At 44.9% G+C, this 23,120-nt stretch overlaps 1 protein-coding gene across 1 annotated transcript; it reads left to right on the top strand.

Moving 5' to 3' along the window:
- Positions 1-13,100: 13,100 nt before the first annotated feature.
- Positions 13,101-22,266, top strand: LOC102712369. Its single transcript, XM_015838104.2, has 10 exons — positions 13,101-13,409; positions 13,502-13,609; positions 15,101-15,366; positions 15,897-15,985; positions 16,057-16,160; positions 16,342-16,447; positions 16,529-16,604; positions 16,704-16,815; positions 19,247-19,778; positions 20,738-22,266. Exons 1-10 carry the CDS (start codon positions 13,172-13,174, stop codon positions 20,826-20,828), a joined length of 1,722 nt encoding a protein of 573 aa, XP_015693590.2. The 5' UTR covers positions 13,101-13,171; the 3' UTR covers positions 20,829-22,266.
- The last annotated feature ends 854 nt before the right edge of the window (positions 22,267-23,120 follow it).

The following is a 23,120-nucleotide window of genomic DNA, read 5'->3' as shown; positions in this document are numbered from 1 at the left end:
ATCGTCGCCGAAGTTCCCCAGGGGCCAGAGCAAGGCAAGTGACACTCATCTTTGATCATATTGAACCCATTATTGCAAATTCTCCATTTTATTTATTCAAGCATGCATTGTTTTAATTAAAGTATTTACTGTATGTTATTTTCGGGTAAACCTTATTATTATGCCGTTGATGATCCAACTTTATTCATTGATGGACCAAGGGTAACTTGATTAGAGTTAGGCCTAGGTTAATGCTTAGCCGTGCTTAGAACAAGTAGCTCATGGGATCACCTTTAATCATGCTTAGTCCTGAATAGCTGAGATATTGATTCATTACCCGGTTCGGGCTAATGTCAACTAAAATATTGATAATGGTGGGCTGTGGGTGCATGGTTTTGAGAGTCGCACCCATGGCAATCAAGGACCGGTTCACGGGAAACCCTGGAAGTAATTAAGTGCTAACCACATGCCGAAATGGGTAAGGTGGGATTTGAAGCATGACTTCGAACTATTTGACGTACCGAGGCAAGGGTAGGCGTGATGGAGTATGGACGGGCAATCGTGGTGTAACGAAAGCCTCTGCTGCTTCCGGATCTACCAAGGCACAAGAGAGGACTGCCCGACTTGGTGTAAAGGAGGGGGTGAAACCTGAAGTGTGGTGCGATTAAATAGGGAGGGTTATATGACGGGTCCTATCACGGTCTCCTTTCCGGTATACCATGGTGGTATGTCGGCGCACGTTCAAGTGTAGTGGAGTCGTGTCTTGTGGATACAGTAGTGCACCTTTGATCAGAGTATAATCTATTCGAATAGCCGTGCCCACGGTTACGGGCGAGCTCCCAGCTTCACTGTGATTAGCGAACCTTTAATAACTTGAGTAAACTGGTTTTTACTCGGGACTACTGCAACGTGGTGTAACGTTGAGTAGTGGTTGGGCCTGTTGCAACGTGGTGTAACGTTGGACAGTGTTGTAGTATTTTACAACTGTTATTTACTTATCCTTTACTGTATTCAATTACCTGTATTGTTTTTAATCTCTGTTATTTGTTTAACTGCTGCTTTACTGCAACTAAGCCTAGCCTGTCCTTGATAATCCCTATGCATCATTTATTGCTCTCTTGTCCGTGTCACTTGTTGAGTACGGTGGTTTGTACTCAGCCTTGCTTAACTTTCCCCACCAGAGCTAGAAGTCGAGTCCGATGGAGGTGTCTCTCAAGAGTGAGCTTATCTGTCGTCGAAGCTTTGCCTGTGGACTGGAGCCGTATCCGCTGGAGCTAGTCTATCTTTTTCTTTCCGCTGCATTTCCGCTAGAATAAGTGTAATTTTCAGTTGTTTCTAAGAACGATGGTTATGTAATCAACATTGTCTTTTTGTGTACCCTGGCTGGTCCTGGACAGGGATTTAATACACAATTAAGTTCAGAAATTCGTGTGAGGAATTTCTGGGCGTGACAAGTTGGTATCATAGCCTCCTTTGACCGTAGGATCAGCCCAATGAAAACCCTAAGAGCCCTCTGCTTTTCATGTTTGTGCATCGTTTGCGAAAGTTAGAGTGTTTTGAAAATGGGTTAGTGCTTTTCAAAAGCGTGAGTAATTTAAAAAGACAAAACCCCTTTGGTTGAAAAGCGTGAGTAAATCGATTTACGGGTAAAACTTTATTTACTTTGTTTCTTTTATGATTTATTTATCTTGAAACAAAATTTTGCATCTGTTGATTCCAAATCCTTGTGTTCTTTAGATGGCTGACCACCCCTTGTATCATCGTGGAAACGGAATGGCTGGATTCGTGGTAGAGTTGGCAAGAGTCTCGTTCACGGCAGGATACCCCTATGAGCCAGAGTACACCACGATCCACCCTCTTGAAGGCGAGTTTCCCCACCGTGTCAGATTGGAGCTACATGGAATCCCCGGTTTCCTCCATAACTTGGAAGCAGAAGGAGCCGGAGGCTTGCATGAGCATGCCTGTCAGGAAGCTGCTTACAGTCTGATGACAACGCTTAGGGCCAGGCACGACCTGACGTTTTGGCATACGGCTTACCGGTATCACCCTGGTCGTGGACCCAATTCCATGGTCAGTAGGTTTCAGTCTGCTCGGAGTGAGCAAGACCCTACCTTCGGTAGGATGTGCACGGTGCTGTAGGGCCTCGACCAAATGCATCACGATCTCCATGAAGCGTCCAAGGCCTTGAACGACGCAAGCTCACTCGGATCGTCCGTCTGCACGATGAGATCGACCGGTTGAAGAAGGAGAACGCCAGGCTTAAAGGACTCCCAGAGCCCGGAGGTGCAAGGCTTCGCACCACGGCAAGGAAGCGAACCCGTGGGCCACCAAGAGTTCAGTCTTACCCCGGTGCCCCGGATGAACCGAGACCACTGATGCAGATGGTGCCAACCTCTCCGACCCCAGTGCCCGAGGAAGATGTCTCCCCTTTCAACGCTGCAAGGAACCGCAACGGGATCGTCACAGTCTCTAGCAGCAGCGAGTCCGCTTCTAGTGAAGATGAAGATGGTCTCCCCAGCAACTCTAGGAGCCGTTCTGAAGACGAGGAAGAAGATCCGTCCCCTGTCGTCGATCGTCGCTCTCCTTCCGTGCCCTAGACGTCGCCTTTAGCTTCGTTCTTAGTCGTTGTGTGCTAGCTTTGGTGTGTTAGGTTTGCTTCGCTTGGGGCTAGTGGTGAACCATAGCAGTAGTGGGGTTATGGTTGTATCGCCAGGAGTTGTGTGGTTTTTAAGTGTGTTTTTTAAGCAAGACAATTACAGTTCATTAATTAAATAAAGCCCTGTTTGCTTAGCCGTTTCTTTTTCTTCTTTCTCTTTCTGTTCCCTCCCGCTCCCGCAGATGGTGAACACTCGCCATGGCAACCGCGACACCGACCAGTCCAGCACCGGAGGACCGCCCCCACCGCCTCCACCAGAGAACCCGTCACTTGCTCAGATTCTTGCTAGCCAGACACAGATGCTCGCTTGGATGATGCAGCAAATGCAACAACATCAGCAGCAACACCAGCAAGTGCTACAGCAGCTCTTGAACCAGAATCAGAACAACCAACAACAGCATGGACCACCCCCAGTGCAGTCCAAGTTGCCAGAGTTTCTTCGTGTTCGTCCCCCGACCTTCTCAAGCACTACCAACCCCATGGAGGCAAGTGATTGGCTCCATGCTATCGAGAAGAAGCTCAACTTACTGCAGTGCACCGACCAAGAGAAAGTTTCCTTCGCCGCACATCAACTGATGGGTCCCGCCTCTGCTTGGTGGGATAATTTACTGGTTACCCGCACCGCTACCACGGAACTAACTTGGGCGGAGTTCTGCCTTAACTTCCGCAAGGCCCATATTCCTGATGGGATAGTCACCCAGAAGAAGCGTGAGTTCCGCGCTTTGCAGCAAGGTACCAAGACGGTGACAGAGTACCTTCATGAGTTCAATCGCCTAGCGCGATATGCCCCCGAGGATATTCGCACTGATGCCGAAAGACAAGAAAAATTCCTCGGAGGTTTGGATGACGAGTTGAAGAAGCAGTTGCTTTCGGGCGATTATGCTTACTTTGAGAGGCTGGTCGACAAGGCCATCCGTCAAGAGGACCAGCACCTCCAGATGGATAAGAAGAGGAAGGCCTCGCAGTTCAGGTCCAACCAGCCACCTCCTCAGAAGCCCCGGTTCCACACCGGCCCCCATCCTCAGAATCGGCAGCACGGGCAATCGACCTTTATTGTCCGCCAACATCGTCCCTACAACCCCAACAACCTCTACAGTGGTGGCTCGTCCCAGCGTGCTCCACCTCAGTGTGCTCTCCCTGCACCAGTTCCCCGACAACATAACGCTCCTCCACCAACAACTCAACCTCCTCCAGCCAAGAAGGATGCAGGTGCAAAGCCTGGAGTGTGCTACAACTGTGGCGACCCAGGTCACTTTGCCGACAAGTGCCCGAAGCCGAAGCGCAGCGGGCAGAGGTTCGTGCAGGCTCGTGTGAATCATGTCACCGCAGAAGAAGCACAGGCTGCGCCAGAAGTAATACTGGGTACGTTTCCTATCAACTCCGTACCTGCTACAGTACTTTTTGATTCTGGTGCTACACACTCTTTTATTTCAAGAAAGTTTGCGGGATTGCTTGGGTTAAGAAGGGAAAAGTTAAGAGACCCGATGCGGGTTAGTACTCTAGGGCATAGTATGTTTTCGGACCTTTATAGCCCTAATGTGCCCATAGAAATCCAAGGGACATCCTTTCTAGCCAATCTCATCCTTCTCGAATCTAAAGACCTAGATGTCATTTTGGGAATGGACTGGCTTACCAAGCATCAAGGGGTGATTGATTGTGCCAAACGTACAGTCACCTTGACCAGTGAAGGTGGTAAAGTGGTAACTTATCAGTCACCGGAGTCAGTAACAATCAGGGCTTGTTTGAACCAGATGGAAGCCGAAGAGCAACCCTCGGAAACAGTCAAAGATCCGAAGAAGTTGGAAGACATACCAGTGGTTTGTGAGTATCCGGAGGTGTTTCCAGATGATCTCACAACAATGCCACCAGAAAGGGAGATCGAGTTCCGTATCGACTTGGTACCAGGAACTGCACCGATCTATAAGAGACCCTACTGGATGACAGCTAATGAGATGGCAGAAGTGAAGAAGCAAATGGATGAACAGTTCCAGAAAGGTTACATCCGACCGAGTACCTCACCTTGGGGTGCCCCGGTTATTTTTGTTGAGAAGAAGGACAAAACTAAGAGAATGTGTGTGGACTATCGTGCTTTGAACGATGTTACCATCAAGAATAAGTACCCTCTGCCAAGGATTGATGATCTGTTTGATCAGTTGAAGGGAGCCAAAGTTTTCTCCAAGATCGATTTGAGATCGGGGTATCACCAGTTGAGAATTCGGGAAGAAGATATTCCCAATACGGCATTCACTACTCGCTATGGCTTGTATGAATGTACGGTAATGTCGTTTGGACTTACTAATGCCCCGGCATTTTTCATGAATCTCATGAATAAGGTGTTCATGGAATACCTGGATAAGTTTGTGGTTGTCTTCATTGATGACATTCTTATCTACTCCAAGTCAAAAGAAGAGCACGAGCAACATTTGCGGATTGTGCTAGAGAAGCTAAGAGAACACCAGTTGTATGCCAAGTTCAGCAAGTGTGATTTCTGGCTGCGTGAAATGAAGTTCCTTGGCCATGTGATCAATGCGCAAGGTGTAGCAGTGGACCCCAGCAATGTGGAGTCAGTAACAAAGTGGACCCCGCCTAAGACGGTTTCCCAAATCAGAAGTTTCTTAGGACTTGCGGGCTATTACCGCCGGTTCATTGAGAATTTTTCAAAGATAGCCAAGCGAATGGCACAGTTGTTGAAAAAGGAAGAGAAGTTCAAATGGTCAAAAGAGTGAGATAAGAGTTTTGAAGAGCTCAAGCAAAGGTTGGTTTCAGCACCCGTGTTGATTTTGCCAGATCAGATGAAAGACTTCCAGGTTTACTGTGATGCATCCAGATCAGGACTTGGATGTGTGCTAATGCAAGGAGGAAAGGTGGTTGCTTACGCCTCTCGTCAGTTGAGACCACATGAGGGTAACTACCCAACTCATGATTTGGAACTAGCAGCTGTGGTGCATGCCCGAAAAATCTGGCGACACTACTTAATTGGTAACAAGTGTGAAGTGTATACGGATCATAAGAATTTAAAGTATATCTTTACACAACCGGATTTGAACCTCCGCTAGTGAAGATGGTTGGAATTGGTCAAGGATTATGATTTAAGTATCCATTACCACCTAGGCAAAGCAAATGTAGTTGCAGATGCTTTGAGCCGGAAGAATTACTGCAATGCTGCGGTATCAACAGAAGTTTGTGAGCAGTTACAGCAGGAGTTTGAACGACTAAATTTGGGTTTAGTCAAAGAAGGTTTTGTGGCAGCCCTAGAAGCGCAGCCCACTTTGGTGGATCAAGTTTGCCAATCCCAAGCGAATGATCCGGAGATAGCCGAGCTAAGAAAAATATGCGAGTTGGTAAAGCCCGAGATTTTTCAGAAGATGAACATGGAACAATCTGGATGGGAAACAGGTTGTGTGTACCAGATAACAAGGAGTTAAAGGAGTTGATACTCCAAGAAGCTCATCAAACCCAGTACTCTATTCACCCCGGGAGTACCAAGATGTATCAAGACCTCAAAGAAAAGTTTTGGTGGGTCAGTAAGAAGAGAGAAATTGCAGACTATGTCGCCTTGTGCGATGTTTATCAACGAGTCAAAGCGGAACACCAAAGGCCAGCAGGACTGTTGCAACCTCTCCAGATTCCAGAATGGAAATGGGAAGAAATCGAGATGGATTTCATCACTGGTTTACCAAGGACTGCTGTCGGTCATGACTCGATTTGGGTAATCGTTGACCGATTGACAAAGGTCGCTCATTTCATACCAGTTCACACTACCTACTCGGGAAAAAGATTAGCTGAGATTTACTTGGCTAGGATCATGTGTCTACATGGAGTACCTAAAAAGATCGTTTCTGACCGAGGAAGTCAGTTTACTTCAAAGTTTTGGCAGAAGCTACAGGAAGAATTGGGAACGCGACTGAATTTTAGTACAGCTTATCATCCACAGACAAATGGTCAGACGGAAATGGTAAATCAGATTCTTGAAGACATGCTCAGAGCTTACGCTCTCGACTTTGGTGGAACTTGGGATAAGAATTTACCGTATGCAGAGTTCTCATACAACAACAGTTATCAAGCCAGTCTGCAGATGGCACCGTTTGAAGCATTGTATGGGCGAAAGTGTCGTACATCCCTCTTCTGGGATCAAACAGGAGAACGTCAAGTTTTTGGGACTGAAGTTTTAAGTCAGGCGGAAGAAAAGGTCAGAATAATCCGTGGAAGGTTGAAAATAGCCCAAACCAGACAGAAAAGTTATGCAGATAATAGTCGAAGGGACTTAGCCTTCGAAGCAGGAGACTATGTGTACCTCCGCGTCACACCTTTGCGAGGAGTACACCGGTTTCAGACCAAAGTTGGCACCACGTTTTGTGGGACCATATCGAATAGTGGAACGCAGGGGAGAAGTTGCGTATCAGTTAGAACTCCCCGCTAACATGGCCATAATCCATGATGTGTTCCATGTGTCGCAGCTCAAAAAGTGTCTCCGTGTGCCTGAAGAACAGACCAACTCCGAGCACATCGATCTACAGGAAGATCTAACGTATGTGGAGAAACCAGCACGGATTCTAGAAACCAGTGAAAGGAAAACTCGGAACCGTGTGATCAGATTCTACAGAGTTCAGTGGAGTCACCACTCGGAAGAAGAAGCGACATGGGAAAGAGAAGATGAGCTCAAGGCCGCCCAACCGCACCTCTTCGCCAGTACCTCCGAATCTCGGGGTCGAGATTTCGTTTAAGGGGGTAGGTTTGTCACACCCGGAGTTTTGTCCTAAGCCTTAAATCGTAAGAAGAAATTCGTAAACAACAATTGGCTTAATTAACTCTAGAAAAATTCCTCTAAAAGAAACTAATTTAATTAAATCGAGGCTCGCAAATCGACTAACTGGATTTAAATTCAAATTGCAGAAGTATAAAATTTGGCTAAACAAATTAATTTAAAACTCGGCAAAAGTGGGGTTTTCCTTTTTCCCTCCTTTTTCCATTCTTTTTCCCTTCCTTCTCAAATTGGCCGAAGTCCAATTTTCCTCCCTTTCCTTTTCTTTTTCCTTTTTCTTTTTCCTTTCCTCCTTCCCGGGCCGGCCCAGCCGAGCCGGCCCACCACTCCCTCCAGGCCGGCCCAGCCGAGCCGGCCTCTTCCCGCGCGCGCCTCCTCCCTCCGCCTGGGCCGCCGCTCGGCCCAGCTCGCGCGCCGCGCTCGCCCGCGTAGTCCGCGCCGTCTCGCTCCTCCCTCGCGCCACTGACACGTGGGGCCCACCTGTCAGCGACCGCGCTGTCGCCAGCTCGCCCGCGCCGCGCCGGCCGAGTCCGAGTCCGCCGCCGCGCCGCAACGGCCGCCGCCGAGACCTCGCCGCGCCCAACTCGGTCTCCAACCTCCGCCCCGCTCTAGCCGGCGCCGCCACCCTATAAATCCCTACCGCCGTCGCGCCGTCGTCCACTTTTTTCCTCTCCGCCCAAGCCGCCGCTGTGCCCCACCGTTCGCCGCCGCCGTTCGATCTCGCTACCGGCCGCCCGTCGTCGCCGTCCAGCCGCGTCATCGCCTCCGCCTCGACGTCGCCAACCTTCCTCCGGCTCCCGTCGCCGTCAGTGGGCACCCCGCGCCCTTCGCCGCTCCATCATCCTCTCCACCGCCGCGCCTCGTCGCCTCGCCGCCGTCTGCCGACCTCGTCACCGCGCGTCGCCAGCCGCCGCTCGTCTGCGTCACCACCTCCACATCACCGTCGCCGACCCTCTGCTGCGTTCGCCTCCGCCGGTGAGCGTCCCCACCTCCCTCTCCTCCTCTCCTTTGTCCTCGCCGTCACCGCCGGACCACCCGCGCCGTCGCCGGGCGTCGTGCGCCACCTCTCCGCCGTCGCTGTGTTTCCCTCGTCGCCGCCTTCACCACGCGGTCACCGTGCCGCCGCTGCCGGCACCCTTTGCCACCTCTCGCCGCCGTGCACGCGTCGCGCGCTCGTCGCCGTTGTGTTGGCCGGCCACCGCTCCCCCTTTCGGCCACGCCCTTGCGTCGCCGATTCATGCGCGGTCGTCGCCGCGTCGCCGTCGTCGTGGCACCGCCGCCGTCCGCTAGCGCCGCCGTCCCTCGGCCGCCGCCGCGCCGCCCGAAGCTCCCGCCGCCAGCCGCGCTCTGCTCCCCCTCTCTATTTCCCCCTCGCTGACGAGCGGGACCCACCCGTCAGTTGCCCCGCGCCCCTCCTCCCTCTCTCCTCCCGTGGGACCCGCTTGTCAGTCTCTCCTCTCCCCTCTCTCCCACCGACAGATGGTCCCCACCTGTCAGCCGTCAGCGCTTCCTCTCTCCTCGCTGACGTCAGCAGCCCCATTAATTGCGCAATAATTGATTTAGGACTTTTCTGTTTAGCTAAAAAACTCAGAAAACTTATAAAATTCGTAAGTAATTCATCTAGTCTCCGTTTAGGTCCATTCAAACTTCATTAAATTCATAAAATTGTCAAGAATCCATTAAAAATACTTTCTTTTGCTGTTTCAGTAGAGTTTGCCTGTTTATTTATTTTTGTACTTTGTCGCTTAGATTCGGACCCCGCCGAAGAGCCTGTTTACTTGGACATCGTCGCCGAAGTTCCCCAGGGGCCAGAGCAAGGCAAGTGATACTCATCTTTGATCATATTGAACCCATTATTGCAAATTCTCTGTTTTATTTATTCAAACATGCATTGTTTTAATTAAAGTATTTACTGTATGTTATTTTCGGGTAAACCTTATTATTATGCCGTTGATGATCCAACTTTATTCATTGATGGACCATGTATAACTTGATTAGAGTTAGGACTAGGTTAATGCTTAGCCGTGCTTAGAACAAGTAGCTCATGGGATCACCTTTAATCATGCTTAGTCCTGAATAGCTGAGATATTGATTCATTACCCGGTTCGGGCTAATGTCAACTAAAATATTGATAATGGTGGGCTGTGGGTGCATGGTTTTGAGAGTCGCACCCATGGCAATTAAGGACCGGTTCACGGGAAACCCTGGAAGTAATTAAGTGCTAACCACATGCCGAAATGGGTAAGGTGGGATTTGAAGCATGACTTCGAACTATTTGACGTACCGAGGCAAGGGTAGGCGTGATGGAGTATGGACGGGCAATCGTGGTGTAACGAAAGCCTCTGCTGCTTCCGGATCTACCAAGGCACAAGAGAGGACTGCCCGACTTGGTGTAAAGGAGGGGGTGAAACCTGAAGTGTGGTGCGATTAAATAGGGAGGGTTATATGACGGGTCCTATCACGGTCTTCTTTCCGGTATACCATGGTGGTATGTCGGCGCACGTTCAAGTGTTGTGGAGTCGTATCTTGTGGATACAGTAGTGAACCTCTGATCAGAGTATAATCTATTCGAATAGCCGTGCCCACGGTTACGGACGAGCTCCCAGCTTCACTGTGATTAGCGAACCTTTAATAACTTGAGTAAACTGGTTTTTACTCGAGACTACTGCAACGTGGTGTAACGTTGAGTAGTGGTTGGGCCTGTTGCAACGTGGTATAACGTTGGACAGTGTTGTAGTATTTTACAACTGTTATTTACTTATCCTTTACTGTATTCAATTACCTGTATTCTTTTTAATCTCTGTTATTTGTTTAACTGCTGCTTTACTGCAACTAACCCTAGCCTGTCCTTGATAATCCCTATGCATCATTTATTGCTCTCTTGTCCGTGTCACTTGTTGAGTACGGTGGTTTGTACTCAGCCTTGCTTAACTTTCCCCACCAGAGCTGGAAGTCGAGTCCGATGGAGGTGTCTCTCAAGAGTGAGCTTATCTGCCGTCGAAGCTTTGCCTGTGGACTGGAGCCGTATCCGCTGGAGCTAGTCTATCTTTTTCTTTCCGCTGCATTTCCGCTAGAATAAGTGTAATTTTCAGTTGTTTCTAAGAACAATGGTTATGTAATCAACATTGTCTTTTTGTGTACCCTGGCTGGTCCTGGACAGGGATTTAATACACAATTAAGTTCAGAAATTCATGTGAGGAATTTCTAGGCGTGACAACGGGTTTGTTTGAAAGCATACTGAGGGAGCCCAGAGCTCCTGAACCCCTGAGAGTCCATGAGGGCTGGGAAATCTCCGACACGTTAGCATATTTTCATGGTAGTCAATGACCTACCGGAGGTCTGGAACACTCATAATAGTATATAGTCATATTGGAGCATCTTCAAGAGACTATCTATTTAACTTGTCATAATAAATTTTAACAATTATTTGTAAAAATGTCATTAAGATGAATGTAGATGGGAGTGGTAAATAACTGAACTGCTCCTATGAACAAAAGGAAAAAACATTGGATCTTGTTCATCGGTCATAACATAACGCAATTATTTACTAGCACTCATAATAGAATATAGTCAATAACCTCACGATATTGTTAATTTATACTATTGTATGAGATTAGCAAGACGAAAAACATAAAATAGAAGAATAGGAAAAAAAGAGTTAGCGAGAGGGGTTTGTTTGAAAGCACATTGAGAGAGCCTAGAGCTCCCGAACCCCCGAGAGTCCACGAGGGTCGGGAATCCCTAACGCGTTAGCATATTCACGGTAGTCAATGGACTTGCCAGAGGTCTGGACTCTCTCACATGTCCACACACCGGCCCTGAATCGACACACAATGGACCTGTTGGACTCTCTCATGTCTGGCACATCGGCCCTAACTCAACACAACAATGGACCTGCCGGACTCTCTCATGTCCGGCACACCAGCCCTGACTCGACACACAATGGACCTGCCGGACTCTCTCATGTCCAGCACAGCGGCCCTAACTCGACACACCATGGACCTGCCGGACTCTCTCATGTCCCCGCACACCGGCCCTGACTCGACACAATCAACACAATGGACTTGCCAAAAGTCTGGACTCTCTCATGTCCGCACACCGGCCCTGACTCGACAACACAATGAGGGACTCTGCCGGAGGTTCTGGACTCTCTCATGTCCGCACACCGGCCCCTGACTCGATTACATGGATGGGACTCGACTACTACCGTGGTTGTTTAGTCGTCGGGGCAAGAAGCAGCGACCTCTGATGATAGATAAAATGAAGTTCAGGAGACGCTGCTCAAACACCAACAAACCCCGGAAAACCTCGACGGTCTCCCCGCCGCCACCGGAGAAAATGGTGGCGACGAACTCCCCCCGACTGTGAACCGAGCTTTATAACCCCCTCGCCAACTCTACCCTCCCAAGCTGGAGTGACAGGCCCGCGCTACCGGGCCCGGCGACCGACCCGGGAATGGTGCCGGATTTATCGCCCTCGGATCACGCGTGGAATGCAGAGGTGGGACTAAAGCGTCCATGAGCACCGGGTCACCGTCGTCGATCGATCAGACCGATCCGTCGACACCAAGCACACCATGAGCCTGTGGCCGCCGTTCGATCACGAGCTAAATTTGTTCTATTCTTTGGGCCTTTGAGAAACATGATGGATATATATATACACATATGTACGATCGCATTGGTCCGGTATACTCGTCGTATACGGGCCGTGTACGTATGTTCGGAAGCAGTAATATGTTTCCTAAACAGGACAGCATTAAACACGCACAAATCCAGCCACCCTCGTCTTATGCTTAGAGACAAAATTCGAATTTTCGGTTTTAAATTTAGAATTGATTTTTAGGGTTTTTTCGTTGTAGTTTATTTTCTAGTCTTTCGTTTTAGATCACTATGAATACATATATAAAAAAGTTTATTTATAAATATATTTTTTGACTTTTTATAGAAAATATCAAACAATCACCCCTTAAATAAGTCATTTGCTAAACGGTTTGATTCTATATTTCAGAAACCGAAAATATTTCAGCGGCATCGATACACCCCCAAATTTCAGGAATTTTGAAAAGAAGAGTTGAAAATTGGGTAAATATTAATATACTACCTCCTCCGTTTTATAATGTAAGATGTTTGACTCTTTTGGTACATTTTGATCATTCGTCATATTTAAAAATTTAGTACAAATATAAAAATGATAAGTTGTGTTTAGAGTTCTTTTGATAATCAAAAAGTAAGTCAGAAGCAAAATAAATGATATTTTCATAATTTTAGAATAAGACAAGTGGTCAAATATTACAAGCAAAAAAGTCAAACATCTTATATTATAAAACGGAAGGGGTGCTTATATAGTCTTATCATTAACAATAACATATTTTTATATCCTTAACACAATACAAAACCAGACTACTAAATTCCTAATGAAAAACACCCCTATCAATCTAGATGGAAGTAATATTAGTAGACACCATGACTTGAACTCCCACCAGAAAAAAATAAAACAGTTTATTGATAAATAAAAATAATTTATACGTACAACCTTTGTATATATATATAAATTCCTAGTAATATAAACACACCTAAAATAAAAAAAACTACTAGGAAAACTATAAAATTAACTTAAAAGAATTTAATCTTTGGCTTAAATAGCTGCAAAAGCACCCGTGACACACGGCTTTTCTTTGGTCGATACGATGCGCTCGGTCCAAAATGGACGCCGTCCGATGAGGAGCCGCGCGGCACAAAAACCCTAGCTGTCGGTCGCTCCCCCCCGCGCCACCCATGGCCACCACCACCGCCTACACGCTCCGCCTCTCCCCGCCGCCGTCGCCCTCGCCCTCGCCGCGGCGGCGGCGGCAGCAGCAGCAGCACCACTCCCCGCTCTTCCCCCAGCCCCGCAGCCGCGGGGCCGCCGCCACGAGGGCGGCCGCCAGCTGGGCCCCGGTGGACTGCGGCGACGACGGCCTCGGCGGCTGGTGGCTCCCCGGGCAGCAGCCGGCGGAGCGGGGGAGGAGGGAAGGTAGGTGGATCTCTTGTCCAATTCGATCGCTCGATGGGATGCGCCTGGCGTTTGTAAACACTGAGCGGATCTCCTCTTTTTTTGTTCTGCAGTGGATATTGGGAGTGCATGGTCCGGGAGAGCCCTCGCGGTTGGGCTCGGGGCTTCGGCGGCAATCGCCTTGGCGGGGATGATGTGGCACTTGCCGTCGTCGAGGAAGTGTAAGTTGCTCACCGGATTATCCCCCGCTGCGGAGTTTGCTCTCCACTTGATCCTGGGCATCAGACTTCGCAGTACTTTACTGCATGTTTGAATGTTGAATATATGAGACAAATTCTGGAGCTTCAGTTATCTGCTGTAGCAAAATGCCCATACATTGTTACGGAATTAAAAATATCGCATCGGCACATTGCTAAGAAGAATCTATTTTGAATTTTAGAGCAACATTTTAAAATTAATTAGATATTTTTTATCTTTTCACATTTTAGCTGCAAAATGTTTCAAGTGGACTCAATTGGCTTTCCGTTATTGCATAACCATTACTTCCGTTGACAAAGTTGCATCATCGATCCATATGTCAGCAAAATAAAAGATGACACTACCTATTTTTCCTTTTTTTTTAATTCTGAGTTCAGATCCTATGCGGCTATGATATGTTTTACAGATCTATCTACATTATGCACTCCTATAGGGTACATGCTTCATAAACATGGGCCAGCTGTCCACTTTCCCCTCCACTGCACATTTCCTCTTCTTTCCCTATATCTGATTGAATTCTCATCCTCCTCTGGCAGTATGACTTCCTCTCTCTCTTTATCAGGGAGAATCCATCACCCCCAGCCTAATCTCTCACATCGGTTGCCTGCTATGGCATCGGCATGGAGCCATGGCGGTACCCCTCTCCTGTCAAGCCTATGAGCTCACTGGTGGTTGGAAGTACTCGGGGTTGTCATAAATCGAGCCAGGCCACATGCTCGTTGACTGCCCCTGGCTTCGATCACTCACCACGCTGGCTTGTGGCTTTGTTCCCACCACACCATCGCCCTCTCTGTTTCAGTCGTAACTGCTGCTCTGGATGGCCTCATCATAGCCTTTGCTTTGCGCCGATGAGCCAGCTGAAGCTCCTCCAAGCTCTGTTTCTATCAGGTAGCAGCTAGCTTTGGTTAGAAGTTTTCACTCCCGTAAAAAAAGGCTCCAGTTATTGTTAGCGTGCAAGGATGATCATGATCGAGTGCTTCAGGGTCTGTCCGTGGCTTCTACAGTTCTACCATATGTCAGGGTCAGAATTTTGGGGAGTTGGTGGTGGGGTGGTGGCAGATTCACTACTCACTGCCACCACTACTCCCCTTTAAAGGAGTGTAGATTCTAGTGGGATGGAAAGCTATGGCACGGGATAGAAGAAGAATAGCGGTTGGGCATCGTAGATTGTCTTAAAACGTGTTACCTTAGTCATCTTTCCCAATTATTATTCCTTCTGTCTATGGTTGGAGCTTGTTGTACTTCCTGCAATAGTTCTGGTTAATGGGCTACTTTTGCCTGTGCTAAATTACGTTGGAATCTGCTTTCTTTATAACTGTGTCAATGCTATCTTCTGTTTCGTGAATGTACCTTTTCAGTTAGTGTGTTGGAGATTCTGAATACAATCTGCGAACCCAAGATTGCTTGACATTGTTTTTGAACAACCAAATAAATTGTACAATAATGCTGGCCAGGTCTGCAGCAATTTGTCCATGCCCCATTACACTATGTTCAAGAGAAGTTATCAACGTCGGAGTCAAAAGAGACAGCTAAGGAGGATGCAGGTGACACAGAGCAGGATATAATTGATGTTTCAAGGACAACTCTTGATGAGAAGATAGATTCAAAAAATGATGATTCAAGACACATCCACATGCCAACCAGTGGTGTATGTGTTTCTTTTAGAGCTTCTGTAGATCCAGTGCATGAGGAGGCTTTCTCTATATTGAAGAAGCTACAGGTATGCCAGACATATATGCAGTTTATTGAATTGCCTTTAATCATGAATGTTGTGCTGCCTTTTGTGGAAGCATTGTTATGTGACTTCATTGGTGAATAAGCTGCTACTTTGCATTGCTTTTTTTTTTTTGGTTTTACATTGTATATATGCAAAATGGTCTTCCTGGTAGGATAAAGACTTGCATGGTACCGTAATAACTGATATTCATCTAGCAAAAGTCCATCGTATTGCTAGATGAATTTAATTTGAAGTGTTACTTTTCCTTTTCAGCTACCTTCTATTTCTTTGTCAACTCCAGTTTCATATGATAGTTTTCGTCTTGGATTTGCTCTTTAAGTTTGGACTCCTTTATAACTGCATTTTCATTTCATATTAATTGGTCCATTGTTTTGGATGACTAGTAATTGATGAAAGTCTCATATTTAATGCTGCAATAACTTGCATAGTATTTCTTGCAACATATGAACTACTGAAGTGTTTCTTACCAACGTTATTGTGAGGTATTCTTATTATTTTCTGTGCTTGATCAGATAATTGAAAAAGATGCTAGCTCCAGCGACTTTTGTACTCGGAGGGAATTTGCAAGATGGTTTATTAAGTTGTACTCAAAGATAGAAAGGTAGCGAAACAATTCCATATCTTTTTTGCATGGTATTTTTGTATTGCCTTCTTTATGATATTGTTTCGCAGGAAAAGGATGCATAGGATCATCCCCAATATATTAACTTCTGGTTCAGTCAGAAATGCCTTTGACGATATAGATGCTGATGACCCAGATTTCTTGTATATCCAATGTAAGTTATTGATACTGATGGTGATTGAACTCAACCAGCAGTTCTCTTACATATCAGAGTACTCCTTCATATGTTTGCATTTCCTAAACTATAGTTGCCATGGTTTTTCTTGTTAAAAAAGAATCCTCCATTGAATTTCAAGATGCTAATATACTCTAATTTTGTTCATTACAATACAAAGCTTTAGGCGAATCTGGCATTGTATCCAGCAAGTTGTCGAACTTCTTGGGAACATCAACAAATGGCTCTTATAGTGAAAATGAAAATTCTAACTTCCTGCCTGACAGGTACATATGGAATTTCTTTATCTCCTTATGACAGCTAATATATTTTTCTTACTCATTACATATTTGTTTTGGTGGTTGTAGTTATCTATCACGTTTTGATCTTGTTAATTGGAAAGCTCTAGTGGAGCATCCACGTGCAACTGAAGTAGACCTGAAGGTACATATATGTTTTGTTCTTTTTATGATATGCTGCAATGTTTCTACAGTATTACATGGTTTCGTTCTTTTGTAAATCCTGACACTGGTAACAGTCCAGATGCTGAGTAAAAATGTTCACATTTTGGATCTGAGCGCTTGGCCAGATGTATCATTATCCATACTTATAGATTTGATGGATGGCGAACAGAGCATCATCAGCAAAGTTTTTGGTATGATCTGTTAGTAGTCTTTATTCTGTAATGTTTGACAGAAAGATTCTTAATTTACTAAGATTATGATTATTCTGTTACGCTATTTGGCATAGCAATACCTATTATTGCCTTCAGCCCTTGGTATTTTGAAGCTTCTACTAGTGACTAGGATTTCCATTTTGTTTTGTTATCTAGGGTAATCTGTAACTGATTTCATCTTTATGTGCGCTTTTCATGAGCACATACTAATTCACTCATTATTTCACGCATGATAGACTGCCATTCCCTGGTCTGTTCTCTGTTGCACATATAGTCATATACAATACAGTACCAGTCTCTGGTCCATCACAATGGAATCTATATCCATAGCTTTTTATTCAACTTTAATTTTGAAGTGCATGCATCTGAAGCACTGTTTACTCAGTTGCTTTGTTAGGCGGCTTCCGGTGGTACCTCGTCGCATGCTTCATTGTTTATATTTGTGTATATATGAATACCACAAGGTGTGAGAAAACTGGGTGATTTAGCTTGTTTTTGTGAAACATGCAGCTGTCTTCTAATTATCTGAGTTTTTCCGACTATTATTGAGTTCATGCATCTGTTTATTTATATATTATGTATTGTTCAAGATCACAGCTGCTGTGAGAACCTTGGTTTTGGTTATTATGTATTTGTGAGCCATGGCAAGAAAACTCTAGATCGGTTACAATCCAAGAAAAATCTCTAGATCGGTTAAAATCCAAAGAACAAAGAAGAAAACAAGGCTCTGATACCACTTGTAGGATCGCAATTGAGTAAAAGAAGTACCAGAGGGGGGGTGAATGGTAGCTAGATTAAAAAACCAAATTTTTTCGCGGAAACAAAAGATTACCTTCACAAAAGCCTTACCGAAGCCTTCAGTCGCACTGCTAACCGCGGAGAGAGGGAGGCTACCTGAAGCTGCTGGAAGGCGAGAATCGTTTAATAATGTACCACCGGTTAGATCGCTCGCATAACCTCGGTCAGACTGACGTTGAGTGGCCGGTCAGACCGCCAGCCTACTTGTGGTTAGACCGTCGGGATCCTGAAAAAACGCCGATCGACAAAGCTTTAATATGTAGATTGAATCTCTCGACTTTTATTGATCAACCAGTGTTTACAAAGTGCATAGAAAGCATTCCTAACCAAAACTTTCGATCTAAAATCGAAATAGAGTCGAAACCCTAACTTTTCCTCTCAAACAGCACAAAAAAGCTCTCTGGGGGCATACCCCTCGGTACCTATTTATAACCTTGACTTGGGTATGCAAGGCCCACGTATCTAGCACGAATTAGGACTCTCAATCTCGTGGGAAACCAATCCTTATCCGTAACTAACCATATCTCTATCTCTAATACAACAAATCTTCTCAAATCCAGACTCTATCCGAACTCAACTTCCATATCCCATACGCACACAATATCTCCATTGTATGCCACATGGAATCTTCACCACCACATGCATTGAACTCTAGCCTAAGTATCCCGCATGATATCTCGACCACCGGACGTCAACTTATCTCCAAGTTGACTCCCGATCTATCACCGGCAATACTCTCCCAAGGCATCAAGTCACCTACACATGAATCAAATAAAGAAACCATATTCCGAGACGAAGCTATCTCCAACTTAGACTCATGATTAGCAAAACAACAGTACTCATACGTATAGAAACCAACTAGAAGTCGAATTCACGAAGAACAAATCCGAAACCGAAAAGAAAACCGAAAGCTGAAACTTTCGGGGCTGACCTGCCGGTCTGACCGCCCAGATACCTGCGGTCTGACCGCAGTTATCTGAAAGGTCTGACCGCCCATATACCTGCGGTCTGACCGCTCGGTCAAATATCCCAAAAACATTTATCTCGTAAACCACCAATTTGTTCATCACAAAAACATGTAGATCACTCCTTGATCTTATAACTTATGCCTATATGCTACTATATTAGCGATAACCTGATACTATCATGTTCTAGATCATTTCTTCTTTTTTATAGGTAAATCCATTTCATGTTTCCTGTCTACCCTTTGTTCCCAGATTGTTTAGCTTGAACTATATTAACACTGTTGTATGAATTGAATCGTACCAGTGGGACCTGATGTATTGTATTTTTCAATTTGTAAGATCGAGTCATTCTGCTGAATTAGGCCTGTAAGATTTGTTGCTTGCTTTAAGGTGGCTTGTAAATCGCCCCCCCCCTCCCCCCTACACTTAAGGTCCTGATGCTTGCCTCTTTTTTCAATTCACCTTTCTGAAATTGAGCTTATGTAAGAACGTTGTCTTTGCTGATTTTCATGCATGGACATGTTCTTTATTATTCTAAATTCTTTATTATACCTTGATTGCGACAGACTTGGATATCTGTATCCTTATGATAACCTATCCTCTTTCTATATACTTTGGCTCACTTGACCAATAACTACAATTGGTAGGAAACACTAGACGCCTTCAACCACATAAACCTGTCACAAAAGCACAAGCAGCTGCTGCACTGACCACTGGCCGAATGGAAGAAGTAATACGTGATGAGTTGAGCAGACTAGAAGCTCTAAATCAATCCCAGCTTTCTGTTATGAGTGAAATAATGGACGAGTTAATTAATAGGGGAGATATGAAACAAATTTGGGAGGATAAGATGGAAAAGGAGCAAAACCGTGAGTTTGCAGTTGAAAAGCACCTTCAACATGTGCTGCAAGAACTTGCAAATGAGAAAACTGATAGAGAAAAAGAACTTGCGGTCTTATTGAAAGAGAGAACAGCTCTAGAACATCAGAATCAGGAACTTGTGAATTTGAGGTCAGAGATTGATGACATGTATGATAGACTAGCCATGGAAAGGCTAGAGGTCATGGCAGAGGAAAAAACCCTGGAAAAGCTCTCATTTGATGTGAGTAGGAAGCATCAAGCTATTTCTGAATCTAAATCTTATCTTGAAGCTGAGAAGGAAGCTCTTACTATGCTAAGGTCTGTTTCCTTTTATTTATTACTTGATCTTTGCATATCAAGTAGAGCATGTGTGCATGTAAAGTAGCATGCATTAAGATGTTTTCTTTACTCCTTTAAAGGAATTGGTAGCTGTGATGCTGTTGTATAGACCCAACTCTTTCACTTCACATATTTTCTTGATATATCTCTTTGTAGACATTGGTGCTATCTGTATGATCTTTTGCAAACACATGCATATCTTAAGATTGATTTAGTTCTCATTGCTTGGATTTCAGTACAATAAAGTAACCCTTTACTGAACTTTTAACATGAATATATCAAAATTATACTATACTCGGTTATTTTGAAGGACTGCTGAAGATCAGTCATCCAATTGAGACACCTGTTCTGCTATTCAATAAAGTTTAAGGGAAAAAAAAATCATTTTTGGTCCTTGAAGTCTTCTTGAAGTTTATTTGTCAGCCTAAAAAGTTGGGCTGTTTTTCACTCAACTTTTAAAACCAGACAAACAATACCCTGGAGCCTATTCTATAGTGGTTTTCTATGTAACTGTTGCATGTTTTGATGACACAAATGTCAGTTAGTTCCACATCAATAATGCTTATCTAATTTTTTAGATAATAATTTTACTTATCTGATAGAAGTTGAAGCTAGTGAAAACTTCCTACCACCATTATTTCAAACAAAACTGCTGTAGAATAAGCTCTAGGGTGTTGTTATTTGTTCGCTTTTGAAAGTCGAGGCTGCAAACTAGCCAGTTTTTAAGGGTGAAAGTTGATTTTGAGAAGAATTGAAGGTCACATAATTTACCCACAAATTTTAAATTATGGGTTATACCAATTTTGGCAGCATTCTTGTAACCATGGTATTTGTGTACTTTTGGAAAATTTAAGACTTATTTAACTGGCATCTAGAGAGTAAAAAGTTGAAAAAAAATGTGTAATTGACTATATATGACACCGGCCAAATGATATCAGGTCTTGGGTGGAAGAAGAAGCAGCACGTGTACATGAACGAGCTGAAGTACTCGAGAAGGCTGTAAGGAGATGGCGAGTCCCAGCTGACTAAGCCTGCAAAGTGCAAACTAACCTTCCTTTGCATTGTTGTATGTCAGCTTTTCGTCTTAACGTCTTTATGTTCTGCGATATCAGGGCTTCGGCTGTCAGTTATAAATACTTGTCAGCAGTACGGTAAAGTCAGTGCATGTTGCCTCTTGGGCCCAGATATCATTGTTTTTATTTTGTGCCACCTTGTGACTTCCATAGTTTTTGTTCATAGTTTCTTTTACCATGATCCATGTAGATATTGTTCCTGCCCATCTTGCAAGGCTGCTGTTTAATCTGGGTCCATATCGCTATCACACGGGTGTAAACTATTCCATTTGAGAAATGGGCATGAAGTGAATAATGCATCTGACAAGGCTCATTACGTGTCTTCCAAATTGGGGCTTTACTTGGGATTTGTAGAGTTTAACTGATTGTTTGTGACTGTAGGTCTGAATTGTGATTGCCAATTCTAAGCCATGTAGGGCAGTAGGCAGAGGCACTGTGCTCAGTCATGGGAGTACTAGAAATGGATGAGCTTCAGAGAGATCAGATGCAAGCAACAGGTGTTGTACCTCAGCTGATTGACGCCCTGTCGCTTAGCTTACAAAGCGTCAAGGAACCCATCTTCTCTTTCTGAAAGTGCACACAAAGTCCAGCTTAGGCAATGCAAGCATGCAGTTGCTGTAATGGAACCAGGAGTTTATTCACACGCAAAAAAGATCCAGAGGCAACATGCTGTGGGGTGCATCATCCACTGCTCACTCATTAACAAGCCTGAAATGTTTGGTGGTTGTTCACTTAATGCACATCTTCAATTCCTTTCCCGGTTTCCTACTCTTCCCCCCTCTGACATTTCCCTCTCCCAAGTGGGCCCTTGTCAACAATCTGCTGCAGTTATGGATTTGCCAATGAGGATGCTCTTTGTTGATCCTTGGGGTGGTGGCATCAGCAATATTTCCTTTGGGGGTTTTGGGGTGGGGTTGTGTGGTATGGTGTGGTGCAGGTGCATGTGCATGGCATGGCATGACCCGAAAAAGGGCGTGTGGTGTACCCTCTTCTGGCTTCAAATCTACCCGATGCATTTTGATCCGAGCTGTCTATTTTAGATCCGATGAACGAAAAGGTATCGGAGGAAATTTCGAAATAAAATTTATCAGGTTGGATCAATATGGACGGACAGGATTGCGAGAAAATGTCATTTGTCTATACCCTGTACGGATTCAGAGAGTTTCAGACTATGGCAGACCATGTGGGCACCAGCCAGTGGTGTGGTGCATGCCTTTTTATTAGCTGTTTTCCATCGATTGCTCCATGAAAAAAACCGGTAGCAATTGATGTTTGCTTCTGGGACTCTCAGATATGATGCATATCTGATTGATCTATACAAAACCGAATTTGATTTGATTGATCATATCATAGCATGAAATGATCACACGATGAGCACCTGTTCATGTTTGGTTCACTGATTGGTTGGTGCCTGTCTGCTTGTTAGATTTTTTTTTTCCTTTGCATATTGGGCAAAACACATCTTGAGCCACAAGTAATACTCATCACAAAGATTTACACTGTTATATCTTATCCATGATCATGAGTGATCTCACCAAATTTCTCTTGTTCATGGAGAACTCTTCCCGTTTAAGCTAAGTTATCCCTCCCTAGTTTATCAGGTAGCAATATTTTTACCTGTTATGGTTCGTTGTAGTTAAGCTCATCCTCAATGCAACACTTGCAGCAATATAAATATTCAGTACCTGGACATAACAATTTGTAACTGCATGAGTTGTTTAGCTTGAATAATCAAATAATCTAGTACGGGGTTGATCTACCATCAAATATCATATTACCATCCCATGATCTGGTTATATTACTATACTCCCTATTAAATTGACTCATTATGTTCCTCAAACCAAAAGAGCTAAATTAATTTTTAAGATGATAAAAGTTTTATTTGAACTCTGCCACTTCCAGCATCTATTATGTAACGAACGCGCACACAACTAAACAAGCTATAGGATCGAACGGTCAATTGTCTATCCAATTAATCAAACAAAAAGGTCTCAAAGTGCCCAGGAAGCAAGATAGGGTTCGTTGAGGATACAAGAAAGCGGGGTTAAGGTGGTGTTTAGATTGAGAAAATTTTTAGAAGAAGTGTCACGTCAAATGTTTGACCGGTCGGAAGAGGTTTTTGGTCACGAATGAAAAAATGAATTTCACGGCTAGCCTAGAAACCGCGAGACGAATAGAACATGTTGGTTACTGTAGGACTTATGGTTAATCATGGGCTAATTAGGCTCAAAAAATTCGTCTCAAGATT

Source organism: Oryza brachyantha, chromosome 6 (genome assembly GCF_000231095.2).
Source record: "Oryza brachyantha chromosome 6, ObraRS2, whole genome shotgun sequence".
Lineage (NCBI taxonomy): Eukaryota > Viridiplantae > Streptophyta > Magnoliopsida > Poales > Poaceae > Oryza > Oryza brachyantha.
Note: the sequence above shows the minus strand (reverse complement) of the source record. Positions and strands in the feature narration are given on the sequence as shown.